Source organism: Harmonia axyridis, chromosome 4 (assembly GCF_914767665.1).
Source record: "Harmonia axyridis chromosome 4, icHarAxyr1.1, whole genome shotgun sequence".
Taxonomy (NCBI): Eukaryota; Metazoa; Arthropoda; class Insecta; order Coleoptera; family Coccinellidae; genus Harmonia; species Harmonia axyridis.
The window spans coordinates 1,217,741-1,240,357 of NC_059504.1; the positions used below are offsets into that span (position 1 = coordinate 1,217,741).

At 31.7% G+C, this 22,617-nt stretch overlaps 5 protein-coding genes across 7 annotated transcripts; 1 reads left to right on the top strand and 4 right to left on the bottom strand.

Annotated features, from left to right (window-relative positions):
* Positions 1 to 329: 329 nt before the first annotated feature.
* LOC123678870 (beta carbonic anhydrase 1) lies at positions 330 to 2,034 on the bottom strand. The gene is made up of 4 exons (XM_045616127.1): positions 1,739 to 2,034; positions 1,569 to 1,653; positions 1,329 to 1,516; positions 330 to 1,267 (listed from the first exon to the last, which is right to left on the bottom strand). Exons 1-4 carry the CDS (start codon positions 1,829 to 1,831, stop codon positions 866 to 868), a joined length of 768 nt encoding a protein of 255 aa, XP_045472083.1. The 5' UTR covers positions 1,832 to 2,034; the 3' UTR covers positions 330 to 865.
* A 408-nt stretch (positions 2,035 to 2,442) lies between these two features.
* On the bottom strand, positions 2,443 to 3,169 carry LOC123678873 (M-phase phosphoprotein 6). Its single transcript, XM_045616131.1, has one exon. It carries the CDS (start codon positions 3,012 to 3,014, stop codon positions 2,568 to 2,570), a length of 447 nt encoding a protein of 148 aa, XP_045472087.1. The 5' UTR covers positions 3,015 to 3,169; the 3' UTR covers positions 2,443 to 2,567.
* A 2,551-nt stretch (positions 3,170 to 5,720) lies between these two features.
* On the bottom strand, positions 5,721 to 9,000 carry LOC123678871. Of its 3 annotated transcripts, none has more exons than XM_045616128.1 (7): positions 8,865 to 9,000; positions 8,649 to 8,752; positions 7,762 to 8,217; positions 6,679 to 6,851; positions 6,445 to 6,625; positions 6,171 to 6,386; positions 5,721 to 6,026 (listed from the first exon to the last, which is right to left on the bottom strand). In XM_045616128.1, exons 2-7 carry the CDS (start codon positions 8,721 to 8,723, stop codon positions 5,781 to 5,783), a joined length of 1,347 nt encoding a protein of 448 aa, XP_045472084.1. In that variant the 5' UTR covers positions 8,724 to 8,752; positions 8,865 to 9,000; the 3' UTR covers positions 5,721 to 5,780. The 3 variants fall into 3 exon arrangements, with proteins under 3 accessions (XP_045472084.1, XP_045472085.1, XP_045472086.1); XM_045616129.1 differs by having other exon boundaries at positions 8,655 to 8,752; positions 8,865 to 8,999; XM_045616130.1 differs by lacking the exon at positions 8,865 to 9,000 and having other exon boundaries at positions 8,583 to 8,725.
* Positions 9,001 to 14,700: 5,700 nt separating this feature from the next.
* LOC123678874 (nucleolar protein 10) lies at positions 14,701 to 17,763 on the bottom strand. The gene is made up of 8 exons (XM_045616132.1): positions 17,546 to 17,763; positions 17,225 to 17,485; positions 16,788 to 17,137; positions 16,473 to 16,701; positions 16,101 to 16,402; positions 15,641 to 16,029; positions 15,387 to 15,558; positions 14,701 to 15,161 (listed from the first exon to the last, which is right to left on the bottom strand). Exons 1-8 carry the CDS (start codon positions 17,609 to 17,611, stop codon positions 14,960 to 14,962), a joined length of 1,971 nt encoding a protein of 656 aa, XP_045472088.1. The 5' UTR covers positions 17,612 to 17,763; the 3' UTR covers positions 14,701 to 14,959.
* A 228-nt stretch (positions 17,764 to 17,991) lies between these two features.
* On the top strand, positions 17,992 to 19,272 carry LOC123678875 (26S proteasome non-ATPase regulatory subunit 7). The gene is made up of 2 exons (XM_045616133.1): positions 17,992 to 18,290; positions 18,354 to 19,272. Exons 1-2 carry the CDS (start codon positions 18,116 to 18,118, stop codon positions 19,133 to 19,135), a joined length of 957 nt encoding a protein of 318 aa, XP_045472089.1. The 5' UTR covers positions 17,992 to 18,115; the 3' UTR covers positions 19,136 to 19,272.
* The last annotated feature ends 3,345 nt before the right edge of the window (positions 19,273 to 22,617 follow it).

The window sequence follows — 22,617 nt, forward strand, 5'->3', positions numbered from 1 at the left end:
TTGAGTTTTCATTTTAAATTTAGGTGTGTCCCAAAAAAAATTTTTTTGAACCGAATTTCCCAGATTTTAATTTACCCTGAACTGGTCACTAAAAAATCTCTAACATACGAATAGTAGAATGTTTTGTAGTTAATTTATGTGGATTAAGTAAGTGATAATCTTAATTATATGAGTTTAAAAAAATAAGGGTTTTGAGACGGCATAAGTGTCACTTATATGATAACGTAAAGGTAAACAGTGGGACCTTATTTGTTCTCAATAAAGTTGAGTGTATTCACAAATAGTAGAATTTGGTAGGGTTCTCGACAATAATGAATAAAATAACTTTGATGATATGTGTTTATTAAATGCAAAATACCATTTGTATAAAAATATCTCAAAAATATTTAAAGTTATATCAAAATTACAGCTGTAAAGACATTACATAAAATATATATTTAATTTCACCAACAATGGTTGAATAACAATTCAATAAGTACTACTATTTGTAGTTTCTGCAGGTACAAATAAAGAATTTGCATGAAAATACAAGTGATAAATGTCATAGTATAAAAAAATAGTGGATTTGTAGAAAATGATAAAAGTTTTAGTTTAATATAGACTCTTAGTATTTTCAAGTAGTTGATGATGTATTCTTACTTCTTTAATTATATTATTTATAGTTTATTTGCAACTTATATATCAGGAACATTCAGAAGGATAAGAAAAATATGTAAATGAAACTGTAGAGTTCTAACTACATTTCATTTAATATCTCCCAAATTGATCTCATTGTAATGTGAGATTCTGTCTTTTTAATTATGAAAATATTCAAGTTTATCCTTTAGAGTTTAGCTCTGCAACTAATTATGCTTTCTTAAAATTATTATGAATAATAATTATCAACCTCATCTAAAAGTTTCTCTATATTTCCCTCGTCAATAACAACAAATTTCTTTGCCCCTCTACTAAAGTAATAAATTTCTCCCGTATAAATATCAAACCAAAGTGCGTGTATATGCAACTGATGAGTTTCTAATCGTTTCTTGAGGAAACCATAACTAGCTATATTTTGTAATTGCTGTAAAGTATTTATTTGTGACAACTTATCCTCTAGTGTAAATTGGTTATCTGGATCTATGTATGCAACAAATTTTCTCATAGGAGTTTCTGCCTGAAATATCAGTGGATTGGTGAAATCGCCAATTTCCAATTGTTGAAATTTCTCCAAAGATGTGCAAGCATGAGAACTCAGCCAAGCTCGTAAAGGTGACAATCTTCGATTTTCCTAGATATTAATAAAGGTAAATTTATGCATTTCATTATGATTGATACAAAGGAGAACTCACCTGCGATGCAAACTTGGAGTCTTGCATTTTATATAACAAATTTATTGCTTTACAGTCGCTATGACCACATACAATAATGTGTCTAATATCATTAACAACACATCCTAGTTCCAAAGCTGCTGGTTCATTTGATGTCAATTCATCTTCGAAATGTTGTGAATGTGGGATGATATTGCCAGCATTCCTAACTAAGAAAATTCTGGTTGACAAAATTCATTTTCTTCTTGTTTGAATACTAACCTACAAACATATCTCCTACATTTGTTTGAGTAAAACGTGTAGGAATCATTCTACTGTCTATGCATGTGAAAAACACAGCTTTCGGCTGAAAGTAAATGAAATAAATACTACTATGGATAATAATTTTTAAAGAGGAAAATTATACATGAATAATCAAATTTTTTTCTTACCATTGGATTATCCTTAACTTTTAAAAATTGTTGCACCATCCTTTCCTTCTTAATTTCTCTATACCTCATAATTCCCCTCAGTATTCTATTCATTCTTGTTATTATAATTTTATATTAAATGCATGTAATGTATGGAATTGTATATTGTATTTATTATTTAAATTTATGTTCAATAGTTCTTATTTTGGAATGTGAATTTAAAAAAAATTGATATCCAGTACTCGTAAAGCATGAGTACGAAGTACACTTTTATCAGCTTCCCATTTTAAAATTGCATTAGAAAAAAATAGGTTATATTGACATGAAAATTTTGACATTTCCGCGGAAATTGATCATATAGTGACATCTAGGAAAAGAGTATTAAATTAAGTGTCAGGTCTATCTGTAGTTTTCGGTAATCGATATTAGTTCAGTAAGATGCAAATAGAGGGCGTAGGATTCATTTGAAATTCAAAATTGACCTTATTTTTGAAGGTTTTTTAGGCAGTAAATTCCGAACAGCATGATTCTGAATAGAAATTTTTTCTCTACGTAATTTAAACGATTTCAACGATTAAACGTATTCAAAAACGATTTCAGTTTACAAGTCTTTTGAACTAAATCAAAAAATCAACAAATATTTTTCTTAATTATTATTCAGCAATGTTGGACATTAGGTATAAATGACTTATAAACACGTTTTTCCTGAATGAATGCAAATCATGGCTTATTTCATAATTTATTTCAAAACCATAAACAAAACAAATACTTTTCAATAAATCTCCTTCAATAAATAGTCTTTTGCTTTAGTTCCTTGTTTCTTCAATGAAAGTAAACATAACATACATTTTTATATATCTGTAGATGGTTTTATGAATTTCTTTTTCGTATTACTTTGAAACTTTTTCCTCATGGTGTCCGTAAGTGATGACATACTTTTAGCCATTTCAAGATCTGATACATCTTTGTCCTTATTTCTTTCCATCTCATTGAATTTCTCAGCAAACTCATTGGCCATAATTTTTTCAATTTCTGGATTTGCACCTAGAAACGAGAGTCTTCCTTCAATTAAATCTTTACAATTAGCTATCGATGTTTCCACAAAAACAGTATTTCCCTTTTTCTTCATTCCCTCTGTTATTTCTGCCGCATATATTTTTTTACTTTCTTCAGCTTGAAGTTGTTTAAGGGCCTTCTCTTTAGATTTCTTCATGAATGGCATTTCTAATACACCTTTTGAAAGTTTATTCGACTCCGAAAAGATTTTGATGTCTTTAATATCTGGTTTGGTATCCATCGTAATGAGGATTATTTATGTAGTGGATATTCTTGAAATCGGACAATAGATTTTAACAATGATTTGTTTTAAATTTCATTCAATATAAGTTTTTTTTTTCAATTTTTAGTTACGTATTGGACAAAACTTCAAAATTGAACATGTGAAATTTGAAGGTTATAGAAGCTACCTTGACCACAGACTACTAGTAACGTATATCAGAGTACCAGAGCAAAATACTTGAAATTTTACTCCCTTTATCTCTAAAAACGATATCTGCTGAACTACGAGATTGATTGAAATAACGGCATCTAAATGAAAATATTAAAAATACTTTTTATTTCATAATGTTTTGATTTGATACCAGCAAGTCAAGATAACTACTCTAACAGTTAGAGTTCTGTGAACATTCGTTCTGTCAACTTGTGAAATTTTTTTAACTTTTCTTTTACAAGTGCTTGTGCAAGGGCCTGAGTGCCGATAAGTTCGAAGTTATACAGGTATAATTTAGTAATATTTTGGAATTAAGAATACTTTCATCGTTAAAATATGTGACTAAATTTAACGCTTTATATAAAGGTTGAATATGATGTATCCTTAAAGAATATATTTATTGAGTTGAAGCAGCATACTCGAAGTTCTAGAAAATATTCATTCTCATTATTATTTAATAACATGTGATTCTTTTCTCTTTCAGGGGTAGTTGATAATTTGAAATGTTTTTATCAAGAACCCGCTGTCTCAGTGTTCGCTTAACAGTGTACAAGGTAAGAATTTTTTTTTTTATATTATAGGTTATTAATATGAATATAAAATATGTCTATTGAATATTCACTTATTTGGGTTTTTCCTACATACAAATTTTCATTATAAATCCTAAGTTAATGTTAACACATACTCCTTTCATCCTGAAGATTTCACAAATTAAAATATGTACGATGGACTGTTTGTGTTCATTTAATTCCATAAATCCTAATCTTCTAATTCTGGAAGATCGTTTTATAGAATTATATTCAGTGGATAAGTGCATCTTCTATGAAAAAATTATTCAAACTATAAATTTTTAAAATCTAATAAATATTACGCTTTACTCCTGTTCTCAAATTAATATTAGACCTTTTTCTTGTTATTAACTATGAAACAATTTTTGTGAATTATTTCTCATATATTATATCCAATTATGTTATTTTTCTAATAAAATATGCATGTTATTTTTATTTAATATCAAATTTCCACAGGCCGTACTAAAATTTCAAAGATTTATTTCATTCTTCTACATTTTTCTGTATTCACAGAATTATATTTGTAATAAAATACATTCATTATTACATATTTATTCCAACATGAACATTCTTTCCATAACAGAATCTATTAATAACAAATAAACTTATCAAAATGAACTTCAAACTTGTTTTTAATGCCAGAGTACATTAAATACGTCAATTGGGTTTTTTTAGAAATGAAATATTTGTGGCGCTTAAATTTGATCAGATTCTGGATTTGACAAATACGCCGTGCCAAGTATTACGTATTGTGCACATAATTCACGTGACCTAGACCTTCCTTCAGGCTCAGCTATTAATAGATTTTGTAGGCTAATCAAGTCTTGAGCCAAATGAAACTTGGCGGATGGCCTTATGCATTTTGAATATAAGTATTTCTAAATTGCAAATACGTTTATGGTGGGAGAGAAATGAGTCATTTCACAGTATAAAAATTTTGTCCAATTGATTTCCTCATAGACTTTTATGAAAGATAAGAAAAAAAAGAGCAAAATTGCCAAAAATAAGTTCTAAAAACTTGAATAATATATACCCAATACCACGTGATAAGACTCAACCTTGATTGGTCGAAATACGATGACGTCAATTTGAAGTAAACACCTGTGTCATTTTCGTTTAGGGTTTTACTGTCAATTTCTATACTTTCTACAAAAAATGTTTTCCCATTAAAGAAATTGTGTTTTATCCATACACGAAACTCGTTTTTTATCCGTTTTTCAAGCAGCAACAATTGTAGCGTCACTTAACCTTCAATATCTCCCACCAGAGTATGGCGCCGGTGGTGCCATCTGTGCGCCAGGCCTGGCAGTGTTATAGCAATCAGTTTGTAATTATTAAAGTAATTTTGAATAATTCTTTAGAAAATTAATTTTATTGTAAAGTGTAACAAGTTATACAGTTGTGTATAATTTTTTGTCTCAAAATTGCTGAGAGGTTTTCAATTGGTTGTTAATTCGAACTATTTTTTTCAGAGGCCAGAAACTGCCTATGTTCCCTACACTAGATTCGACAGATTAGCAATGCCCACTGCATTTTTGCTTGCAGTTGTTGGTATGGGACTTTCAACTTACGGTACCAGACAGATGATTTTGTGCAGTAAAGAGAAAGCAGCCAAAGAAACAAGTGATAATTAGTTGAGAAAGAGAGCACACAATTGGTTCGAAACTTCGAGAGTGCCAGCTGTTTTTTAAAGATAAGGAATACCTGACTGACTGATAGATGTATATGGATAGAGAAAACTAGAATATTTAATTATTATATCGCTTGTTTTCCATATATATGATAACTTATTATTCTTTTGTAATAATAGGTTCATCAAATATAATGCTGTTTCTTTTCGATGTAGTGTTTCATTCTAATTTTAAAATCGTTCGGCAGTATTTCTTAACTAAACTGAATGAATTTCTTCATATAAGAAAGGAAAACAGGAAAATAAAACAATAAATTAAAATAAAATTTTCGATCAACAGCCTAAACAACAAAAATAACAGATCTATCATTATTTTTAAAATGCTAAGTAATGACACATACCTAAAACTAAGATTCCAATACATGTAATAACAAGACAAAAACACAAGTTAGATCCTGTTACGATATTATTGAATAATTTCGCATTGATCCTCAGTGTCGATGTGAATAATAGAACTGAATCTAGTTCAGATGTAGGCGTGCCAGAGTGAACGAAGGGTTGTATTCTCACTTTGTGACCTACATCTTTTAACATCTCACAAGCATTGCTGAGACGGATGGCCTGAAAAAAAAAGAGGACTTTTAGTTGAGGTGTATCAAGCAGGTACAACTCTGATTGGCCTCACTGAAGATTTCTTCAGTAGTATTGGTATGAAAGAGCAATTTCAAAAATTAAAAATATTAATTTTTCTAACATTCGAAGTACCTGTATAAATGGTATAACAGCAATGAATATCCAAAGCAGGATGATCATCAGGCTAATTCCCACAATAGGCATAGGTTTCTTATCTACAACATCTAGCTTCAACAGCCATAATATACCAGATATTGCATAAGAAATGTTGACTAGGGTAAAAATGCTAACTGACAGAGAAACTTCTGAATTCACGTAATTCAACATCTTCCTGAATTCTTCTATATCCTGAGAAAAACCTAACGAAAATAAGTAAAGAAAAATACAAAGCAAACAGAATTTTTACCCTCATCCATTTGATAGGCTCAACTGCGTACTGAAGTAGTCTCTCCCTCAAAAAAAACAAATAGGAGATCAGCAGTTGTGTCTGTATACAATAATTTGCAATTATTATTCCTTCGATCATGTCATGCCATAAAATAGTAGCCACCAACAAGACTTTCAGTGTTATGTCCAAATTCGGAGATCTGCAAATCTTATGTTAACTGATTAATTCATTTTTCTGGGTTCTGCGATTTACCTGGTTTCTGGAATCCACTTGAAATCGATATTTCCTTCATAAGTCATTGAAGCAATTGATATGGAGGACATCAGCATCCAAATAGCACTTACTGTTAAGAAGATCCATAATGTTTTCATCAGTTTCTTTTGAACTATGAAACCGTTTGAGAGATTACTGGATGCTAAAATCACCTGAAATTATAGTATATTGGTTCTTTTTTTGCTTTGTGCCAAGATTTTACCACTGTTGTTTTTTAATTGATTCATTATCACACATTCTAGTCAATTATTAAATTTTTTTGAATTTGATATCTTGATTTTAAAGTTTGGGAGATCTGAGAGGAAATAAAACTTTCCAAACCTCCCTTAAGTTTTAGTATGTGTAGAATCAAAAAATAGAATGGAAAAAATACTGCAAATTTTTCACAATGGCTAATCATTTCTTCAGAATATCCCAAATCATTGATCGGTTTGTAAAATGAAAAAAGTTTTCGTTCTCTCTAGATTCAAACCTTTTGACGATCTATTTATACAGCGAAATACAGGGTGTCCCTAGTTTGGAGGTACAAAGCAAAATGAGAGATTCCTTGGATAATTTTAAGAAAAAAGTCCTATAGACATAGGCCTGCAAAAACCCACCTGAGGGTGTTTCTTCTAGTTATAGTTTTTTGGGGTGATTATACCAGTTTATAGAATCTTCATTAATCTGCACTACATATTGAATAAATAACTGAAACTCATAATTAATTTATTCATCACAGCTTACTAACTGCATATTTATTAATAACTTGCATTTTCCTTAAGATTACTAGAGAATTGTTTGAATTTTTCTCGAAATCTGTAGCAGATAGAAAACTAAAAAAACCTAAAAGTGTATTACTGGACCAATTCAGGCACACCCTGTGTAGGGTGTAGGAAAAGATGACCCCGGGTTCGAATCCCGCCTCTAATATTTATTATAATCTTAAAATTGATATTTGTTGAATGCTCTTTCTCAAGTCTGTAAAGCTATCTTGCAATAATTAAGATTTTTAATGGTGAGCGTTAAATCTGCAGTATTTTTCCAATAAAAGATTCAAATTTTACGAAAAATATGTCTCACCCTTTCCATAAGAAGAGATATTTGATCATCGTCCGACCTTCTCATTACATATATGGCATGCAAGTACGCTACAAGATGCAGACAACCAGGTAAAATGAAACTAAAAACTGTAGATCCGTAACAGATTTTGTCCTGTATGAATTTTTCACTTACTCCAACAGCACTATACATATCAGTGGTTTGGACCACATAGCAAAATCCTCTATCCCTTCGAAAACACGACATATACTGCAAGAAGTACCCAGCAATCATGAGGAGCAAGAGTATGAGCACGTAAAAAAAATTGAGACATTCGAAAAATGCACAGTTTTCTTGTGCGGTAATCAGAGGTCTTAAACTCATTAACCTCATCAAGCGTAGATAGGGTGTTATCATTTTTTCTTGAAAGTAATTTAAGATTGTTGTGGCACTATAAGTAGAAGATGCTTCCGGGTTTATATCTGCGATGACATGGTCCTGCAGAAAAATACATTGTTTTAGATAAAATATATAGCAAATTAATAATATCAACATAACAATGGTAAAAATTAGATGTTTGATTTCGAATATGAATCTTAGGTTAAATCTTCTACCGTTATTTATATAAAAGAATTAGTTCAGTATAATTCAAAAAGAATAAATTCCTGATATACAGGTGGTTTTCATCAAGTTTAGTTCCAAATATAATCGAAGAGATTATATTTTTTTACATTGTCTAAAAATGTTCGAATTATTGTTTGAAGCATTATCAAGATTATTCCAAATTGAATTTCATCAATTATCGATGCCAAAGAAGTTGTTGAAACGATTAAATTGAGTAGGTAAAATGGTATAAAACATACACATCAAGTATTATGAGATGATATGGGTATGAGTTTGAATTTTGCTGATGCGGTTATCAAAATTACTTTTACATTAATTAAGTACTCTCCATCGACCAGAAATTGCCTTTGTTCAGTCCCTACGTTTTCATCGCTTTCCATTATGGGTTTTGCGGCACCGTTGTTCGATACTGTAACATTTTTAATTTTAGTTTCGTGCAGATTAAAAGACATTTTGTTGACAGTTTGAACATTGTAAGAGCGATATGGTTATCGCGCGTTTAAAAAAAAATTAATACCCACCCACAAAAACGGTACACTACACACACATACGGTCTGTTTGTTGGTTATTGAGAGAAAGACTTCCAGTGAATAAAGAAGAGATAACCTTTATTATATCGTAAACAACGTCGATAAATGATTGATCAAGTATTTTTCAATTGAATCTTGTGCAACTATTTTCGGCGGCTCTTTCTATTGATTTTGTAAATGATTTCTTTTTCTCTAGGATGATGTAATTTTATAATTGATCTCAGATCAACCGGAGAAGGTAACATTCATGTTATCTTTCTGTTGTGATTTGGATATATAGATGATTAATTACATGAATGGTTTTTAATCATTTTCGAGTGCTTTTTTACAATGGAGAATTTTCTTCAGAGAAGATCCATATATCTCCCTTTGTTATTGTTTTATACTCATAGATCTGTATATAAAAAAATGGAAAAAACCCTGAGCGATCGTTCATTGAAGTAGCTCTGATTGAAAAATAAAAATTTTATATTTCCCGCTGTAATTTGGTACGAACATTCCAGTAGCTATCTCACATTTACTTTGTGAATTTCAATTTGATTGGACCTATTGTTGAAAAAATATTGCTATTTTTTAAGACAACCCCCTCGAATTAATCTTAGAAAACTCGTAATATCTCGGTTTAGGGGTTTTGTATAAAAGAACTGATTGCAATAAGGGATTCAGTATTTAGAATTCTTCATTTCTGATTTTCAGAAAGAATAAAGCGCATCCACTATATATTTTTTTTAGAAAGTATCAATAAAGCGACATCTAGGAAAATTAGCTCAAATCATGCTTCAATACTGATCTATACGTTACAGGATTCTACTCGAGGTTCGCGGCGCCACAAATAAGTTTGGTAAACTGTGTATAGATGGCGTACAGGCCACAAAACACGAAATATTTCGAAATTGAGATATTTTGGAAGCAAACTGATTGCAGATTTGAATAGAGTGTGGCCAAATACACCTCCTATCAAATTTTCAGGCCAAAACAATTTTTTTCTCGAAATTTTTCCAAGGTTATAGTCTTGGTTTCATGAAAAAAATCGGCTGTTCAAATTTGAGCATATTTTAATGTTTATAGGATGTTTTGAGGTTCTAGATTCCGAATCCGATAACGATTTCAAGCGGAAAAAATTATCCAAGCATTCAGAAGACAATTTATTCTTCTGGCCTGACGATGTGGATTAAGGTTTATTGGTGCAAATGACTCAAGACAACCCCCTCGAATTAGTTTTAGAAAACTCGTAATATCTCGGGTTTGGGGTTTTGTAGGAAAGAACTGATTGCAAAAGGGGATTCAGTATGGATAATTCTTCATTATATTCAATTTTCAGAAAGATCTGAGACAGAAAGTATTTTTCCGCAAAATTTTTCCAAGGTTATAGTCTTGGTTCCATGAAAAAAATCGACTGTTCAAATTTGAGCATATTTTAATGTTTATAGGATGTTTTGAGGTTCTAGATTATGAATCCGTTAACGATTTTAAGCAGAAAAAATTATCCAAGCTTTCAGAAGACAATTTATTCTTCTGGCCTGACGATGTGGATTAAGGTTTATTGGTGCAAATGACTCAAGACAACCCCCTCGAATTAGTTTTAGAAAACTCGTAATATCTCGGGTTTGGGGTTTTGTAGGAAAGAACTGATTGCAAAAAGGGATTCAGTATGGAGAATTCTTCATGATATTCAATTTTCAGAAAGATCCGAGACAGAAAGTATTTTTCCGCGAAATTTTTCCAAGGTTATAGTCTTGGTTTCATGAAAAAAATCGACTTTTCAAATTTGAGCATTTTTTAATGTTTATAGGATGTTATGAGCTCACAGATTACGAATCCGTTAACGATTTTAAGCCGAAAAAATTATCCAAGCTTTCAGAAGACAATTTATTATTCTGGCTTGACGATGTGGATTAAGGTTTATTGGTGCAAATGACTCAAGACAACCCCCTCGAATTAGTTTTAGAAAACTCGTAATATCTCGGGTTTGGGGTTTTGTAGGAAAGAACTGATTGCAAAAGGGGATTCAGTATGGATAATTCTTCATTATATTCAATTTTCAGAAAGATCTGAGACAGAAAGTATTTTTCCGCAAAATTTTTCCAAGGTTATAGTCTTGGTTCCATGAAAAAAATCGACTGTTCAAATTTGAGCATATTTTAATGTTTATAGGATGTTTTGAGGTTCTAGATTATGAATCCGTTAACGATTTTAAGCAGAAAAAATTATCCAAGCTTTCAGAAGACAATTTATTCTTCTGGCCTGACGATGTGGATTAAGGTTTATTGGTGCAAATGACTCAAGACAACCCCCTCGAATTAGTTTTAGAAAACTCGTAATATCTCGGGTTTGGGGTTTTGTAGGAAAGAACTGATTGCAAAAGGGGATTCAGTATGGATAATTCTTCATTATATTCAATTTTCAGAAAGATCTGAGACAGAAAGTATTTTTCCGCAAAATTTTTCCAAGGTTATAGTCTTGGTTCCATGAAAAAAATCGACTGTTCAAATTTGAGCATATTTTAATGTTTATAGGATGTTTTGAGGTTCTAGATTACGAATCCGTTGACGATTTCAAGCAGAAAAAATTATCCAAGCTTTCAGAAGACAATTTATTATTCTGGCTTGACGATGTGGATTAAGGTTTATTGGTGCAAATGACTCAAGACAACCCCCTCGAATTAGTTTTAGAAAACTCGTAATATCTCGGGTTTGGGGTTTTGTAGGAAAGAACTGATTGCAAAAGGGGATTCAGTATGGATAATTCTTCATTATATTCAATTTTCAGAAAGATCTGAGACAGAAAGTATTTTTCCGCGAAATTTTTCCAAGGTTATAGTCTTGGTTTCATGAAAAAAATCGACTGTTCAAATTTGGTTATATTTTAATGTTTATAGGATGTTTTGAGGTTCTAGATTACGAATCCGTTGACGATTTTAAGCCGAAAAAATTATCCAAGCTTTCAGAAGACAATTTATTATTCTGGCTTGACGATGTGGATTAAGGTTTATTGGTGCAAATGACTCAAGACAACCCCCTCGAATTAGTTTTAGAAAACTCGTAATATCTCGGGTTTGGGGTTTTGTAGGAAAGAACTGATTGCAAAAGGGGATTCAGTATGGATAATTCTTCATTATATTCAATTTTCAGAAAGATCTGAGACAGAAAGTATTTTTCCGCAAAATTTTTCCAAGGTTATAGTCTTGGTTCCATGAAAAAAATCGACTGTTCAAATTTGAGCATATTTTAATGTTTATAGGATGTTTTGAGGTTCTAGATTATGAATCCGTTAACGATTTTAAGCAGAAAAAATTATCCAAGCTTTCAGAAGACAATTTATTCTTCTGGCCTGACGATGTGGATTAAGGTTTATTGGTGCAAATGACTCAAGACAACCCCCTCGAATTAGTTTTAGAAAACTCGTAATATCTCGGGTTTGGGGTTTTGTAGGAAAGAACTGATTGCAAAAAGGGATTCAGTATGGAGAATTCTTCATGATATTCAATTTTCAGAAAGATCCGAGACAGAAAGTATTTTTCCGCGAAATTTTTCCAAGGTTATAGTCTTGGTTTCATGAAAAAAATCGACTTTTCAAATTTGAGCATTTTTTAATGTTTATAGGATGTTATGAGCTCACAGATTACGAATCCGTTAACGATTTTAAGCCGAAAAAATTATCCAAGCTTTCAGAAGACAATTTATTATTCTGGCTTGACGATGTGGATTAAGGTTTATTGGTGCAAATGACTCAAGACAACCCCCTCGAATTAGTTTTAGAAAACTCGTAATATCTCGGGTTTGGGGTTTTGTAGGAAAGAACTGATTGCAAAAGGGGATTCAGTATGGATAATTCTTCATTATATTCAATTTTCAGAAAGATCTGAGACAGAAAGTATTTTTCCGCAAAATTTTTCCAAGGTTATAGTCTTGGTTCCATGAAAAAAATCGACTGTTCAAATTTGAGCATATTTTAATGTTTATAGGATGTTTTGAGGTTCTAGATTATGAATCCGTTAACGATTTTAAGCAGAAAAAATTATCCAAGCTTTCAGAAGACAATTTATTCTTCTGGCCTGACGATGTGGATTAAGGTTTATTGGTGCAAATGACTCAAGACAACCCCCTCGAATTAGTTTTAGAAAACTCGTAATATCTCGGGTTTGGGGTTTTGTAGGAAAGAACTGATTGCAAAAAGGGATTCAGTATGGAGAATTCTTCATGATATTCAATTTTCAGAAAGATCCGAGACAGAAAGTATTTTTCCGCGAAATTTTTCCAAGGTTATAGTCTTGGTTTCATGAAAAAAATCGACTTTTCAAATTTGAGCATTTTTTAATGTTTATAGGATGTTATGAGCTCACAGATTACGAATCCGTTAACGATTTTAAGCCGAAAAAATTATCCAAGCTTTCAGAAGACAATTTATTATTCTGGCGTGACGATGTGGATTAAGGTTTATTGGTGCAAATGACTCAAGACAACCCCCTCGAATTAGTTTTAGAAAATTCGTAATATCTCGGTTTTGGGGTTTTGTAGGAAAGAACTGATTGCAAAAGGGGATTCAGTATGGATAATTCTTCATGATATTCAATTTTCAGAAAGATCCGAGACAGAAAGTATTTTTCCGCGAAATTTTTCCAAGGTTATAGTCTTGGTTTCATGAAAAAATCGACTGTTCAAATTTGGTTATATTTTAATGTTTATAGGATGTTTTGAGGTTCTAGATTACGAATCCGTTGACGATTTTAAGCAGAAAAAATTATCCAAGCATTCAGAAGACAATTTATTATTCTGGCTTGACGATGTGGATTAAGGTTTATTGGTGCAAATGACTCAAGACAACCCCCTCGAATTAGTTTTAGAAAATTCGTAATATCTCGGTTTTGGGGTTTTGTAGGAAAGAACTGATTGCAAAAGGGGATTCAGTATGGATAATTCTTCATGATATTCAATTTTCAGAAAGATCCGAGACAGAAAGTATTTTTCCGCGAAATTTTTCCAAGGTTATAGTCTTGGTTTCATGAAAAAAATCGACTGTTCAAATTTGGTTATATTTTAATGTTTATAGGATGTTTTGAGGTTCTAGATTACGAATCCGTTGACGATTTCAAGCAGAAAAAATTATCCAAGCTTTCAGAAGACAATTCATTATTCTGGTTTGACGATCTGGATTAAGGTTTATTGGTGCAAATGACTCAAGACAACCCCTTCGAATTAGTTTTAGAACACTCGTTATATCTCGGTTTTGAAGGAAAGAACTGATTGCAAAAGGGGATTCAGTATTTAGAATTCTTCATGATATCTGATTATCAGAAAAAAAACGCTCTTACTATATATTTTTTCTAGAATTCATTAATATGGCGACATCTAGGAAGAGTAGCTCAAATCGAGCTGCAATACGTTACAGGATTCTACTGCAGGTTCGCGGCGCCACTAATAAGTTTGGTAAATTGTTTATAGATGGCATACAGGCCACAAAACACGAAATATTCCGAAATTGAGATCTTTTGAAAGCAAACTGATTGCAGATTCGAATAGAGTGTGGCCAAATACTCCTTCTATCAAATGCTCAGGCCAAAAAATTTTTTTCTCGAAATTTATCCAAGGTTCTTGGTTTTTCGAATTGGCTTAAATAAAGCGCATTCACCTATTTTTTTAAAATAGAATTCATCAATATGGCGATATCTAGGAAAAGTAGCTCAAATCAAGCTTTGTAGTAACATAAACGTTACAGAATTCCATTGGTGGTTGGCTGCGACAAGAATGAGTCTAGTGAATTGTGGCTTTGAGGCGAATTATTCGCTTTTAAATTTGAGTGATTCGTTAGCAATAAAATTCCTCTTTATTGAATTACAAAATTATTTATTTACATTTACCTACATTGTATATATTTATGTACAGGAATTATACCGAAATTGCTTTTGATTATTGTGGTCATTACAAAAAAAACACAAATCATCATCAACAATATAAAAATTAATGAAATGGTGAGCTTTACATAGAAAAACAAGAACTAGCAAGCTTTTCATTGAGTAAATCGAAAATATTACTACCATTCTCTAATATGTACATTAATGATACATTTAATCTCTCCCACAATTTGCACTAATAATTCTTTTTGCCAATTTTTAAACCTTTCATTGACCTCGACACCGATTTTCTTTCTTGCAAATGTTTCTTCAGTCTCTCCTCTCTGTTTCCACCTTTCTTTTTCTTTTGCACTGAGAAAGTCATTTCTCGATTTCCAGAAGAACCTATTAATTTTATACTTGAACTTTCTTGTTGTACTAGGTCACCTAGTGAGATTCTGCAAAAAATATAGTTATTAGGTGTCATCTAATCTTATTTTTAATGAATATTATAAATATCATTGCATTAGTGTCATCTATGTGAGTCGTGAATCATTATGTTTTGAAAATTGTGAAATTACTATTTTTAGATATCTGAAAGTCTAAAAACTTGAATAAGTAGTTAGAAATACTGTTTTCAACTAAGATTCCTTCAAAAAATTCGATAAAAAAAAATAACTTACTCATTTTTCTTAGGCTCATCTCTTTCTACCATTCTTCTTTTCTTAATAACTTCCTCAGGTTGTCTATTCGTAACTTCAACTTTACTAGGTTCCTCTTCGACTTCATCTTCAGAGCTTTGTGCTATTGTCTCCTCAAATTCATCATCTGAGGATTCCTCAGAACTATTCTTACCTTTATTTAAAAAAAATGTGTTAGTTGAATTATATCAAATACATACATAGAATGCATTATAAAATGTGACCACGAATCTTACCTTCTAGTTCCTCTTCTTCTTCTGCTTGATCTTCATCCTCAGCTGTTCTCCTCAACTTTTTCTGTTTGGCTTTATCCATTTTCGAGAGAACCGGGTTTATTAATCTATATTCTTCAGAGTTAGGATCTATTTCGAAGTCGGGATTACTGAACAAGCTTTTAAATCGATCGTCATTCAACACATTAGTTTCATTTTTATTGGTTTTAGAAGTTTTTTCCATCAACTTAAGAGCCAATTCTTTGTTGACCTGAGGAAGATTTTTGGCTTTTATTCTCGCACCTCTATCCTTTTCTATTGTTTCCTTTATCTTCTTCTTGCGATATTCTTCGAAAGCAAATGGTTGAGCAAGAGCAATAGCTTTTTTGTATAATCTAGCATTCATGAAGTAGCTAAAAAAAATTTAAAGATATTATTAAAAACTGAACTCTTCGTGCTGTTAAATGAATATTATGTTACTTACCCATGCATGTAAGCCCTCAACAAATTGTTTCTCTTCAAATGTTCAATATCCAATCCCAATGCAGCAACCTCACTCTTCGTTACAAATTTATAATCGTCATAAACATTTTCAACATTAGATTCTTCAAGTTCTTCAGTGAGGGAATCCAAGAAACTGGCCCATCTGGGTGCTGGCCCAATACTGGGTATGTAGTATGTTTGAATTTTAGGACTTTCATTGGCGATAAACAATAACCCAGTTTCTGGTACAACACACAAGTTGTTGAAATGCGATGACCCCATGATATGTGAATATGGTTTTCCCTAAAAATTTCCCCGATAAGTCTTTTGTTGGTTTGAAATCCTCGAAGATTAATGAATTTAAAAAACTTACAGTATTTTTTTCCCACATTTTCACAATGCTTTTATTCATAGAAAATACTAGATTTTGTTTAGTATTAAATGCAATATCCTTGATTGGTAGTTCTTCCATATGATCTTTGATAAAGTAGGGTTTGTCTGATCTTATATCATATAATAAAACTAACCCATTGGCTGTTCCAACTGCCATATTTAAACCACCATCAAAATTCATCGCAGTTATCGAAGGAAATTTCTCCAAACTAAAAAAAACCAACATCAAGTTAGTATTATGGGTAAACTCATTAAGATATGAACTTTAATTGATCACACAATATTCAATACTCACTGGCTATTTTCATTGACACAATTTAAAGCACAATCAAGAGTTGCAACCAAATCTCTAGATCTCGGATCCCAGCAATCGACTTTTCCTTCTTTAGAGCCAGTAAATATTAATTTATACTCTTTATTGATAACACATTTATTTATTTGAGATGCTTCAGACGTGAAAGGTGTTAAGAACTGGCCTCTCTCTAGATTCAATCTATAAATATTGGGAGTGACTCCAACTATGAACAAATCTGCAGTTGGAAAGAACATTTTCATGTCAGTTCCAAATTTGGGTATTCGTAATCTGTAGTGCCTTCCGTGAGCTACATGAAATTCTACATATCTATCACACTGGAGAAATACCATCTGAAAAGAAAACATTTTAAGTTATTGGGTGAATGTTCCTCGATAAACATAAATTAATTAGGATGGGTTGGGTCATAAATTACTCACCTTACTATAGTCATCAGTCAATATCTCGAACGTAACAGCTTCAGAATCGAAGCATCTATCGAATTTTTGTGATAGGTTATTTACATCAAAACATTTCACTCTAGGTTTATAGATACCTGTTGCTATTATAGATTGTCCATCTGGGGTAACTTGCACTGAAGTACTAATATCTGGCATGTCGAAATCTTGAATGATTTCAATTCTTCTTCTGAGATCCACATTTTTTTTCAGAAGAGCTCTACGTTTCTTCTCGGGTAACCACTAAAAATACAAAATTCAATATAATATTCACCTATACAACTGATAATTCAGATGTTCTACCTCTGGCAATGATTTTCCTACACTCAAATTGTAAATTTTAACGTTGTTGATATCGGAAACCTGCATTTTGAATGGAACGTAATAATATTATCACAATTTTCTTTTAAACACATACACTACACTCGAGTATCAATACACAGTTTTAGTTTTATTGGAAAAAAATTCGGAAAACTGGTACACGTTATTTATACAGGTTATGTTTTTTAAATGCAGGTTATGACATATATTTAGTATTCTGTGATGACAGCTGAAGGAGCCACAGAAAAATATGTTCTGGTTCATTTTTTTTACATTAATGGAATTTTTCTATTTTTTAAGCCTACCTGAAAAACCTATGAATATTCCTTCATTTCTGAAAGATTTCCTTTAATAATATTTATAATTAAGGAGTAGATGCAAGTCTAAATTTATTTTCGACATTATGTCATTAGTAGATCAAATCGCATTTGTAAGATTTTGACTTATCATTCTGTTTTGTTGGGTTTGGTAGAAATCCGGAAAGCTTATCGTTTTTCTGAAAAAGCTCAGTTTTTCTCAATTTTTATCTTGAAAGAAAATATTTCATCAATAATGCCTAGCTCCGAAGTAACAACTTCAAAAGTTGTTGTTCATCCCTTAGTGTTATTGAGTGTAGTTGATCACTTCAATCGCATGGGCAAAATTGGTAATCAAAAAAGAGTTGTAGGTGTTCTATTAGGTTGTTGGAGAGCCAAAGGCGTGCTAGATGTTTCTAATAGTTTTGCAGGTTAGAGGAATATCATTTTGAATATCATATTAACATTTTTGACGAGTCAACTCTTATTTACAGTTCCATTCGATGAAGATGACAAAGATAAGTCAGTGTGGTTCTTGGATCATGATTATCTCGAAAACATGTATGGAATGTTCAAAAAAGTAAATGCTCGTGAGAGAGTGGTAGGTTGGTACCACACTGGTCCCAAGTTGCACCAGAATGACATTGCAATTAATGAATTGGTGCGTCGCTATTGTCCAAACTCTGTTCTCGTTATTATTGATGCCAAGCCAAAAGATCTTGGCTTACCAACAGAAGCTTATCAAGCAGTTGAAGAAGTGCATGATGATGGATCTCCTACATCTAAAACTTTTGAACATGTGCCAAGTGAAATTGGAGCTGAAGAAGCAGAAGAAGTAGGCGTAGAGCATCTTTTGAGAGATATAAAAGATACTACTGTTGGAACATTATCTCAAAGAATCACAAATCAACTGTTAGGTTTAAGAGGCCTTCACTTACAGTTGAGAGATATAAGAGATTACCTCTTGCAAGTTAGTGAAGAAAAATTACCTATAAACCATCAAATTATATATCAACTCCAAGATATTTTCAACTTATTACCTGATATCAATAATGAAGCCTTTAACAAATCCTTCTATGTTAAAAATAACGATCAAATGCTTGTTGTTTACCTAGCTGCCTTAGTCAGATCAATAGTAGCATTACACAATTTGATTAATAATAAACTAACAAATAAAGATGCTGAAGAGGGTAAGAAAGAGGAGAAAAAAGAAAAAGAAAACAAAGATAAAGAAGCAAAAGATAAGGATGCCAAAAAGGATGAGAAGAAAAAATGAGTTTTTTAATAAGGCTGTGTTTGGAAACTTTAATGTACTTCTAACATCCTCTTTGTTCATTCATTATTTATACTGAAAAAGTGAGTTCATTATCTAAACATCTGTTTTATAAGAAAAATAAACCTATTCCTTCAAAATTGTGTTTTTTTTTCACATCTACATTGTTGATTATTTGTGACTTAATCTATTTTTATGAAGAAGACATAAAAAACAATGAAATTTTGTTATTACTCCAATCCTTAGAGTATTACCTAGAATTTTTTGCATGGAAACAAAAGCTTACTGAATATAGAAAATATCTATTACGAAATTATTATCTTTGAGAGTACGTAACATGTAAATAGCTTCAAAATTATTAGTAAAAAGTATCTTATTCACTCGTTCTTGAAAAAGTTCAGAGAAGACAGTGACAATTTCTCTAGTAATCAGCCTTTTTGGATTCAAAAGTGATTGGTTTCCAATGGCGCTCACGTCGAATTTCGCTGACGGCTATTTCAGTATAGAGCGCCACTTACGGACGAAAAAGTAGTGTTTCTTTGATCCCATCCTTGAATTTATTGCATAGACTATTTAAAAGTAACTCGAATTTCTGTGGTTTTGATCACAGAACACATAGAGGATCCAGATAGGGCATAGATTATTAAAATATTTCTGTTGTTTTGATCAAGGTAGAGCATAAAATACTAATACATTCTTTTCTTCTTCATCGAATCGCTCTTTAATATAATGTTTTCCGTATATGCTATACCAAATTGATGTCATCAGTTTGAAAATTCGATTAATGAAAATTAGTTTCTAGAAATCATGGAATCGAATTTGGAAATACACATATTGATTTTTCGAAAACTTAACAGTTGAAGAAGCATGCTGATAATTGTTGATCATTACTGTAAAAGAAAGTTCAAAGAAGCTATATGAATCTCTTCAGAGAGCTTAGAAATATAAATTCTTAATTCCTTAAGGTTGTTCTTACACGAAGTCACTCACTCAAAACCATATCTACCATATATTCATGGATGTAGATATACCTGTATATGATCTAGATTCTTTGTCTTCCTCGTAACTGATCTAAGTCAAGCTGAAAGGAACTATTGTTTACGAAATTTTCTACTAGGAACTAAAAGAGCAGTGAAAGTTTTTATATAATGCAAAACAATTATTTAAAGCAATCAGATAATACCTAATCAATAAACTCGAATTTGATTGATTATTATTTTCGGTAACAACTTCTCTCAAAAATCTCTCGCGAATAGGTAGTTTTTTTTGTTGATAAGTATACTGTTGTATACTTTAAGAAGTGTTTTCTGTAATTTTTGCAACAGATAAGATCAACGAACAAACAACCTGAACTTTAGATTTCAAATAGAATTTCATGTTCTGAACTGTTCAAAATTGTTACAAGGGGCTTCCGAATCTGAATCGACTTCCGTACAAGCAAATTTGATACAGTGAATTCAAAAGCGGTCGAGATTTGGTGGAAAATTTGCAATTTTTTTAGGACAACAAAAATTTCAAAAGTCTAATTACTTCGATACTATAAGAGGTATGATTTTGCGATAAAAAATGTTGTTGTAAGTATTACCTTCGGTATTACCTCAGAAGAGTTATTGAAAATAAGAAAAAGGAAAGTCTAGTGGAGTTCAGTTTAGTTTAGTTGTTTTCAATGAATGAATGAGAACCTGAGCAACATCGCATCAGCGACATATTTCACAGACATCTAGACCTCCAGACTTATCCCCTATGGAATTTTTCAAGGAAACACCTTAAAAACAGATTTCCACTAACAATTCACGGTCTGATCAACTAAAGAAACGAAACAGATAATCAAATGTTTCAGAATACAATAATTGACGACTTGGATGACGCAAGAAAATCTCTCCGTTCAGTCCATTTGCGCGCTTCTTTTCAAATTACGTTTCAAATTGCATACATTGTTCCGAAACTGAGTGAAACCGTGAATTATGAAATTCTTTGTGCGAGATTCCAGGTCTGAATCTTCTGGAGCCGCCCAAGCGAGGAAAGACTGCCGTAGAGGTTTTGCTCGGATCTTTAACATTCATTCCAGTTGCTTGTGTGGCGTGTGTCATCTATTTTATAGCGTGTTTTATTCTAATTTTTTTCGTATTTGGTATAGTGTTATCGTGAAGTGTGCGAACTAAGACAGGTGATAAGATGTCTGATAATCAGTGAGGTTAGTTGGATGAATTCACTTAATTTAATGAAAAAAATTCTTGTTGGAATGATTTGAAATTGAAAAAAAAATCAAGAAAAACACCTACTTATGACTTGGACGCTTGTTTATTCATGCACCGATTTTATGTATAGAGACTGTTCCTAAATTGTAGCTACAAAGGAAAAATGAGAAATTGCTAGGACAATTTTAATTAAAAAAAAGAACCATAAATATTGGCGCGAAAACGCTTTGTTTCCGAAATACACGGTGTTAAAGTTAGATTTTTTCAAGCCTTTTCTCATGGCACCTTCCCTTCACAAGATATTCAACTTAAATTTGGCATAGATATTCCAATTTAATGTTTTCATCATGTGATATGCTAATTTTGTATGCACATCTACAGGGTGATATTTTTTCTGGAACAGTGCCGGCTTCTTTCTTCCAGAATCTTTTTTTGGTGGACCACTGGTAGTTTAGAAAAATTAAGAAAGATTCCTTGGTCTAATAGGATTACACTTTTTGGTTTATTGTAGTTTTGTCGTATCTGCTACCAATTTTGAAAGAAAAAATTCAAATAATTCTCTAGTAATTCTCAGAAAAATCCAAATTATTATGAAGATCCAGTTAGTAAGATGTCATGAATGAATGAATTATAAGTTTTTTGGTACTTATTTACCCAATCTGTAGCGAAAATAAATAAAGATTCAATACACTCTGGTATATCTAATCATCACAAGAAAGTAGGACTACAAGAAACACCCTATATCTCGAAAACAACATGTTTTCGGGTCATGTTTATAGGATGTTTTTCTCCCTAGATTGAAATCATTATTATAGAGCTCTTGCATAAAAGGTTTCACGTTTCATTTGATTGAAAAAAAATTATATTTTGAAAGAAATCAATGAATGTTTGTTTCATTGTAAAAATGGAAAACCATATCAACCAAATGACAGCAACAGCTACGGTTGCAGTACCATATCCTTTCCATAACATTTTTCATAACCAATTCGCACATTTGCCGCTGTATGGCCTGTAGACTTTATCTTTCACGTGACCCCAAAGAAAAAAGTCTAAAGGTGTTAAATCACAATAGATCGGTGACCAGTTATGATCACCTATTCGAGAAAAGAAACTTTACTTGCAAAATTGCTATTGTTTCCTTGCTTTTGAGACACCTAGACCCGTCTTGTTGAAAATAAACGTCGACCCCAACAATATCTACCAATTCCTGCCATAAAAAAATCATTAATTATGGCTCGCTAGCCATACACATTCACCGCAAGAGATACAAAAGCCTCATTTCGAATG

Excerpts from the sequence above, each read along its gene's own strand:
- LOC123678870 (XM_045616127.1), bottom strand. The coding sequence starts at position 1,831 with ATGAATAGAATACTGAGGGGAATTATGAGGTATAGAGAAATTAAGAAG. Across the intron at positions 1,654-1,738 it reads AAGTTAAGGATAATCCAATG|CCGAAAGCTGTGTTTTTCAC; the intron begins GTAAGAAAAAAA and ends ATTTACTTTCAG. Across the intron at positions 1,517-1,568 it reads TGTAGGAGATATGTTTGTAG|TTAGGAATGCTGGCAATATC; the intron begins GTTAGTATTCAA and ends GAATTTTCTTAG.
- LOC123678873 (XM_045616131.1), bottom strand. The coding sequence starts at position 3,014 with ATGGATACCAAACCAGATATTAAAGACATCAAAATCTTTTCGGAGTCG.
- LOC123678871 (XM_045616128.1), bottom strand. The coding sequence starts at position 8,723 with ATGGAAAGCGATGAAAACGTAGGGACTGAACAAAGGCAATTTCTGGTC. Across the intron at positions 8,218-8,648 it reads AGTACTTAATTAATGTAAAA|GACCATGTCATCGCAGATAT; the intron begins GTAATTTTGATA and ends ATTTTTCTGCAG. Across the intron at positions 6,626-6,678 it reads AAGTGGATTCCAGAAACCAG|ATCTCCGAATTTGGACATAA; the intron begins GTAAATCGCAGA and ends TAAGATTTGCAG.
- LOC123678874 (XM_045616132.1), bottom strand. The coding sequence starts at position 17,611 with ATGCAGGTTTCCGATATCAACAACGTTAAAATTTACAATTTGAGTGTA. Across the intron at positions 17,138-17,224 it reads TGACTGATGACTATAGTAAG|ATGGTATTTCTCCAGTGTGA; the intron begins GTGAGTAATTTA and ends TTTTCTTTTCAG. Across the intron at positions 15,559-15,640 it reads AGAAGAAGAGGAACTAGAAG|GTAAGAATAGTTCTGAGGAA; the intron begins GTAAGATTCGTG and ends TTTTAAATAAAG.
- LOC123678875 (XM_045616133.1), top strand. The coding sequence starts at position 18,116 with ATGCCTAGCTCCGAAGTAACAACTTCAAAAGTTGTTGTTCATCCCTTA. Across the intron at positions 18,291-18,353 it reads TGTTTCTAATAGTTTTGCAG|TTCCATTCGATGAAGATGAC; the intron begins GTTAGAGGAATA and ends TCTTATTTACAG.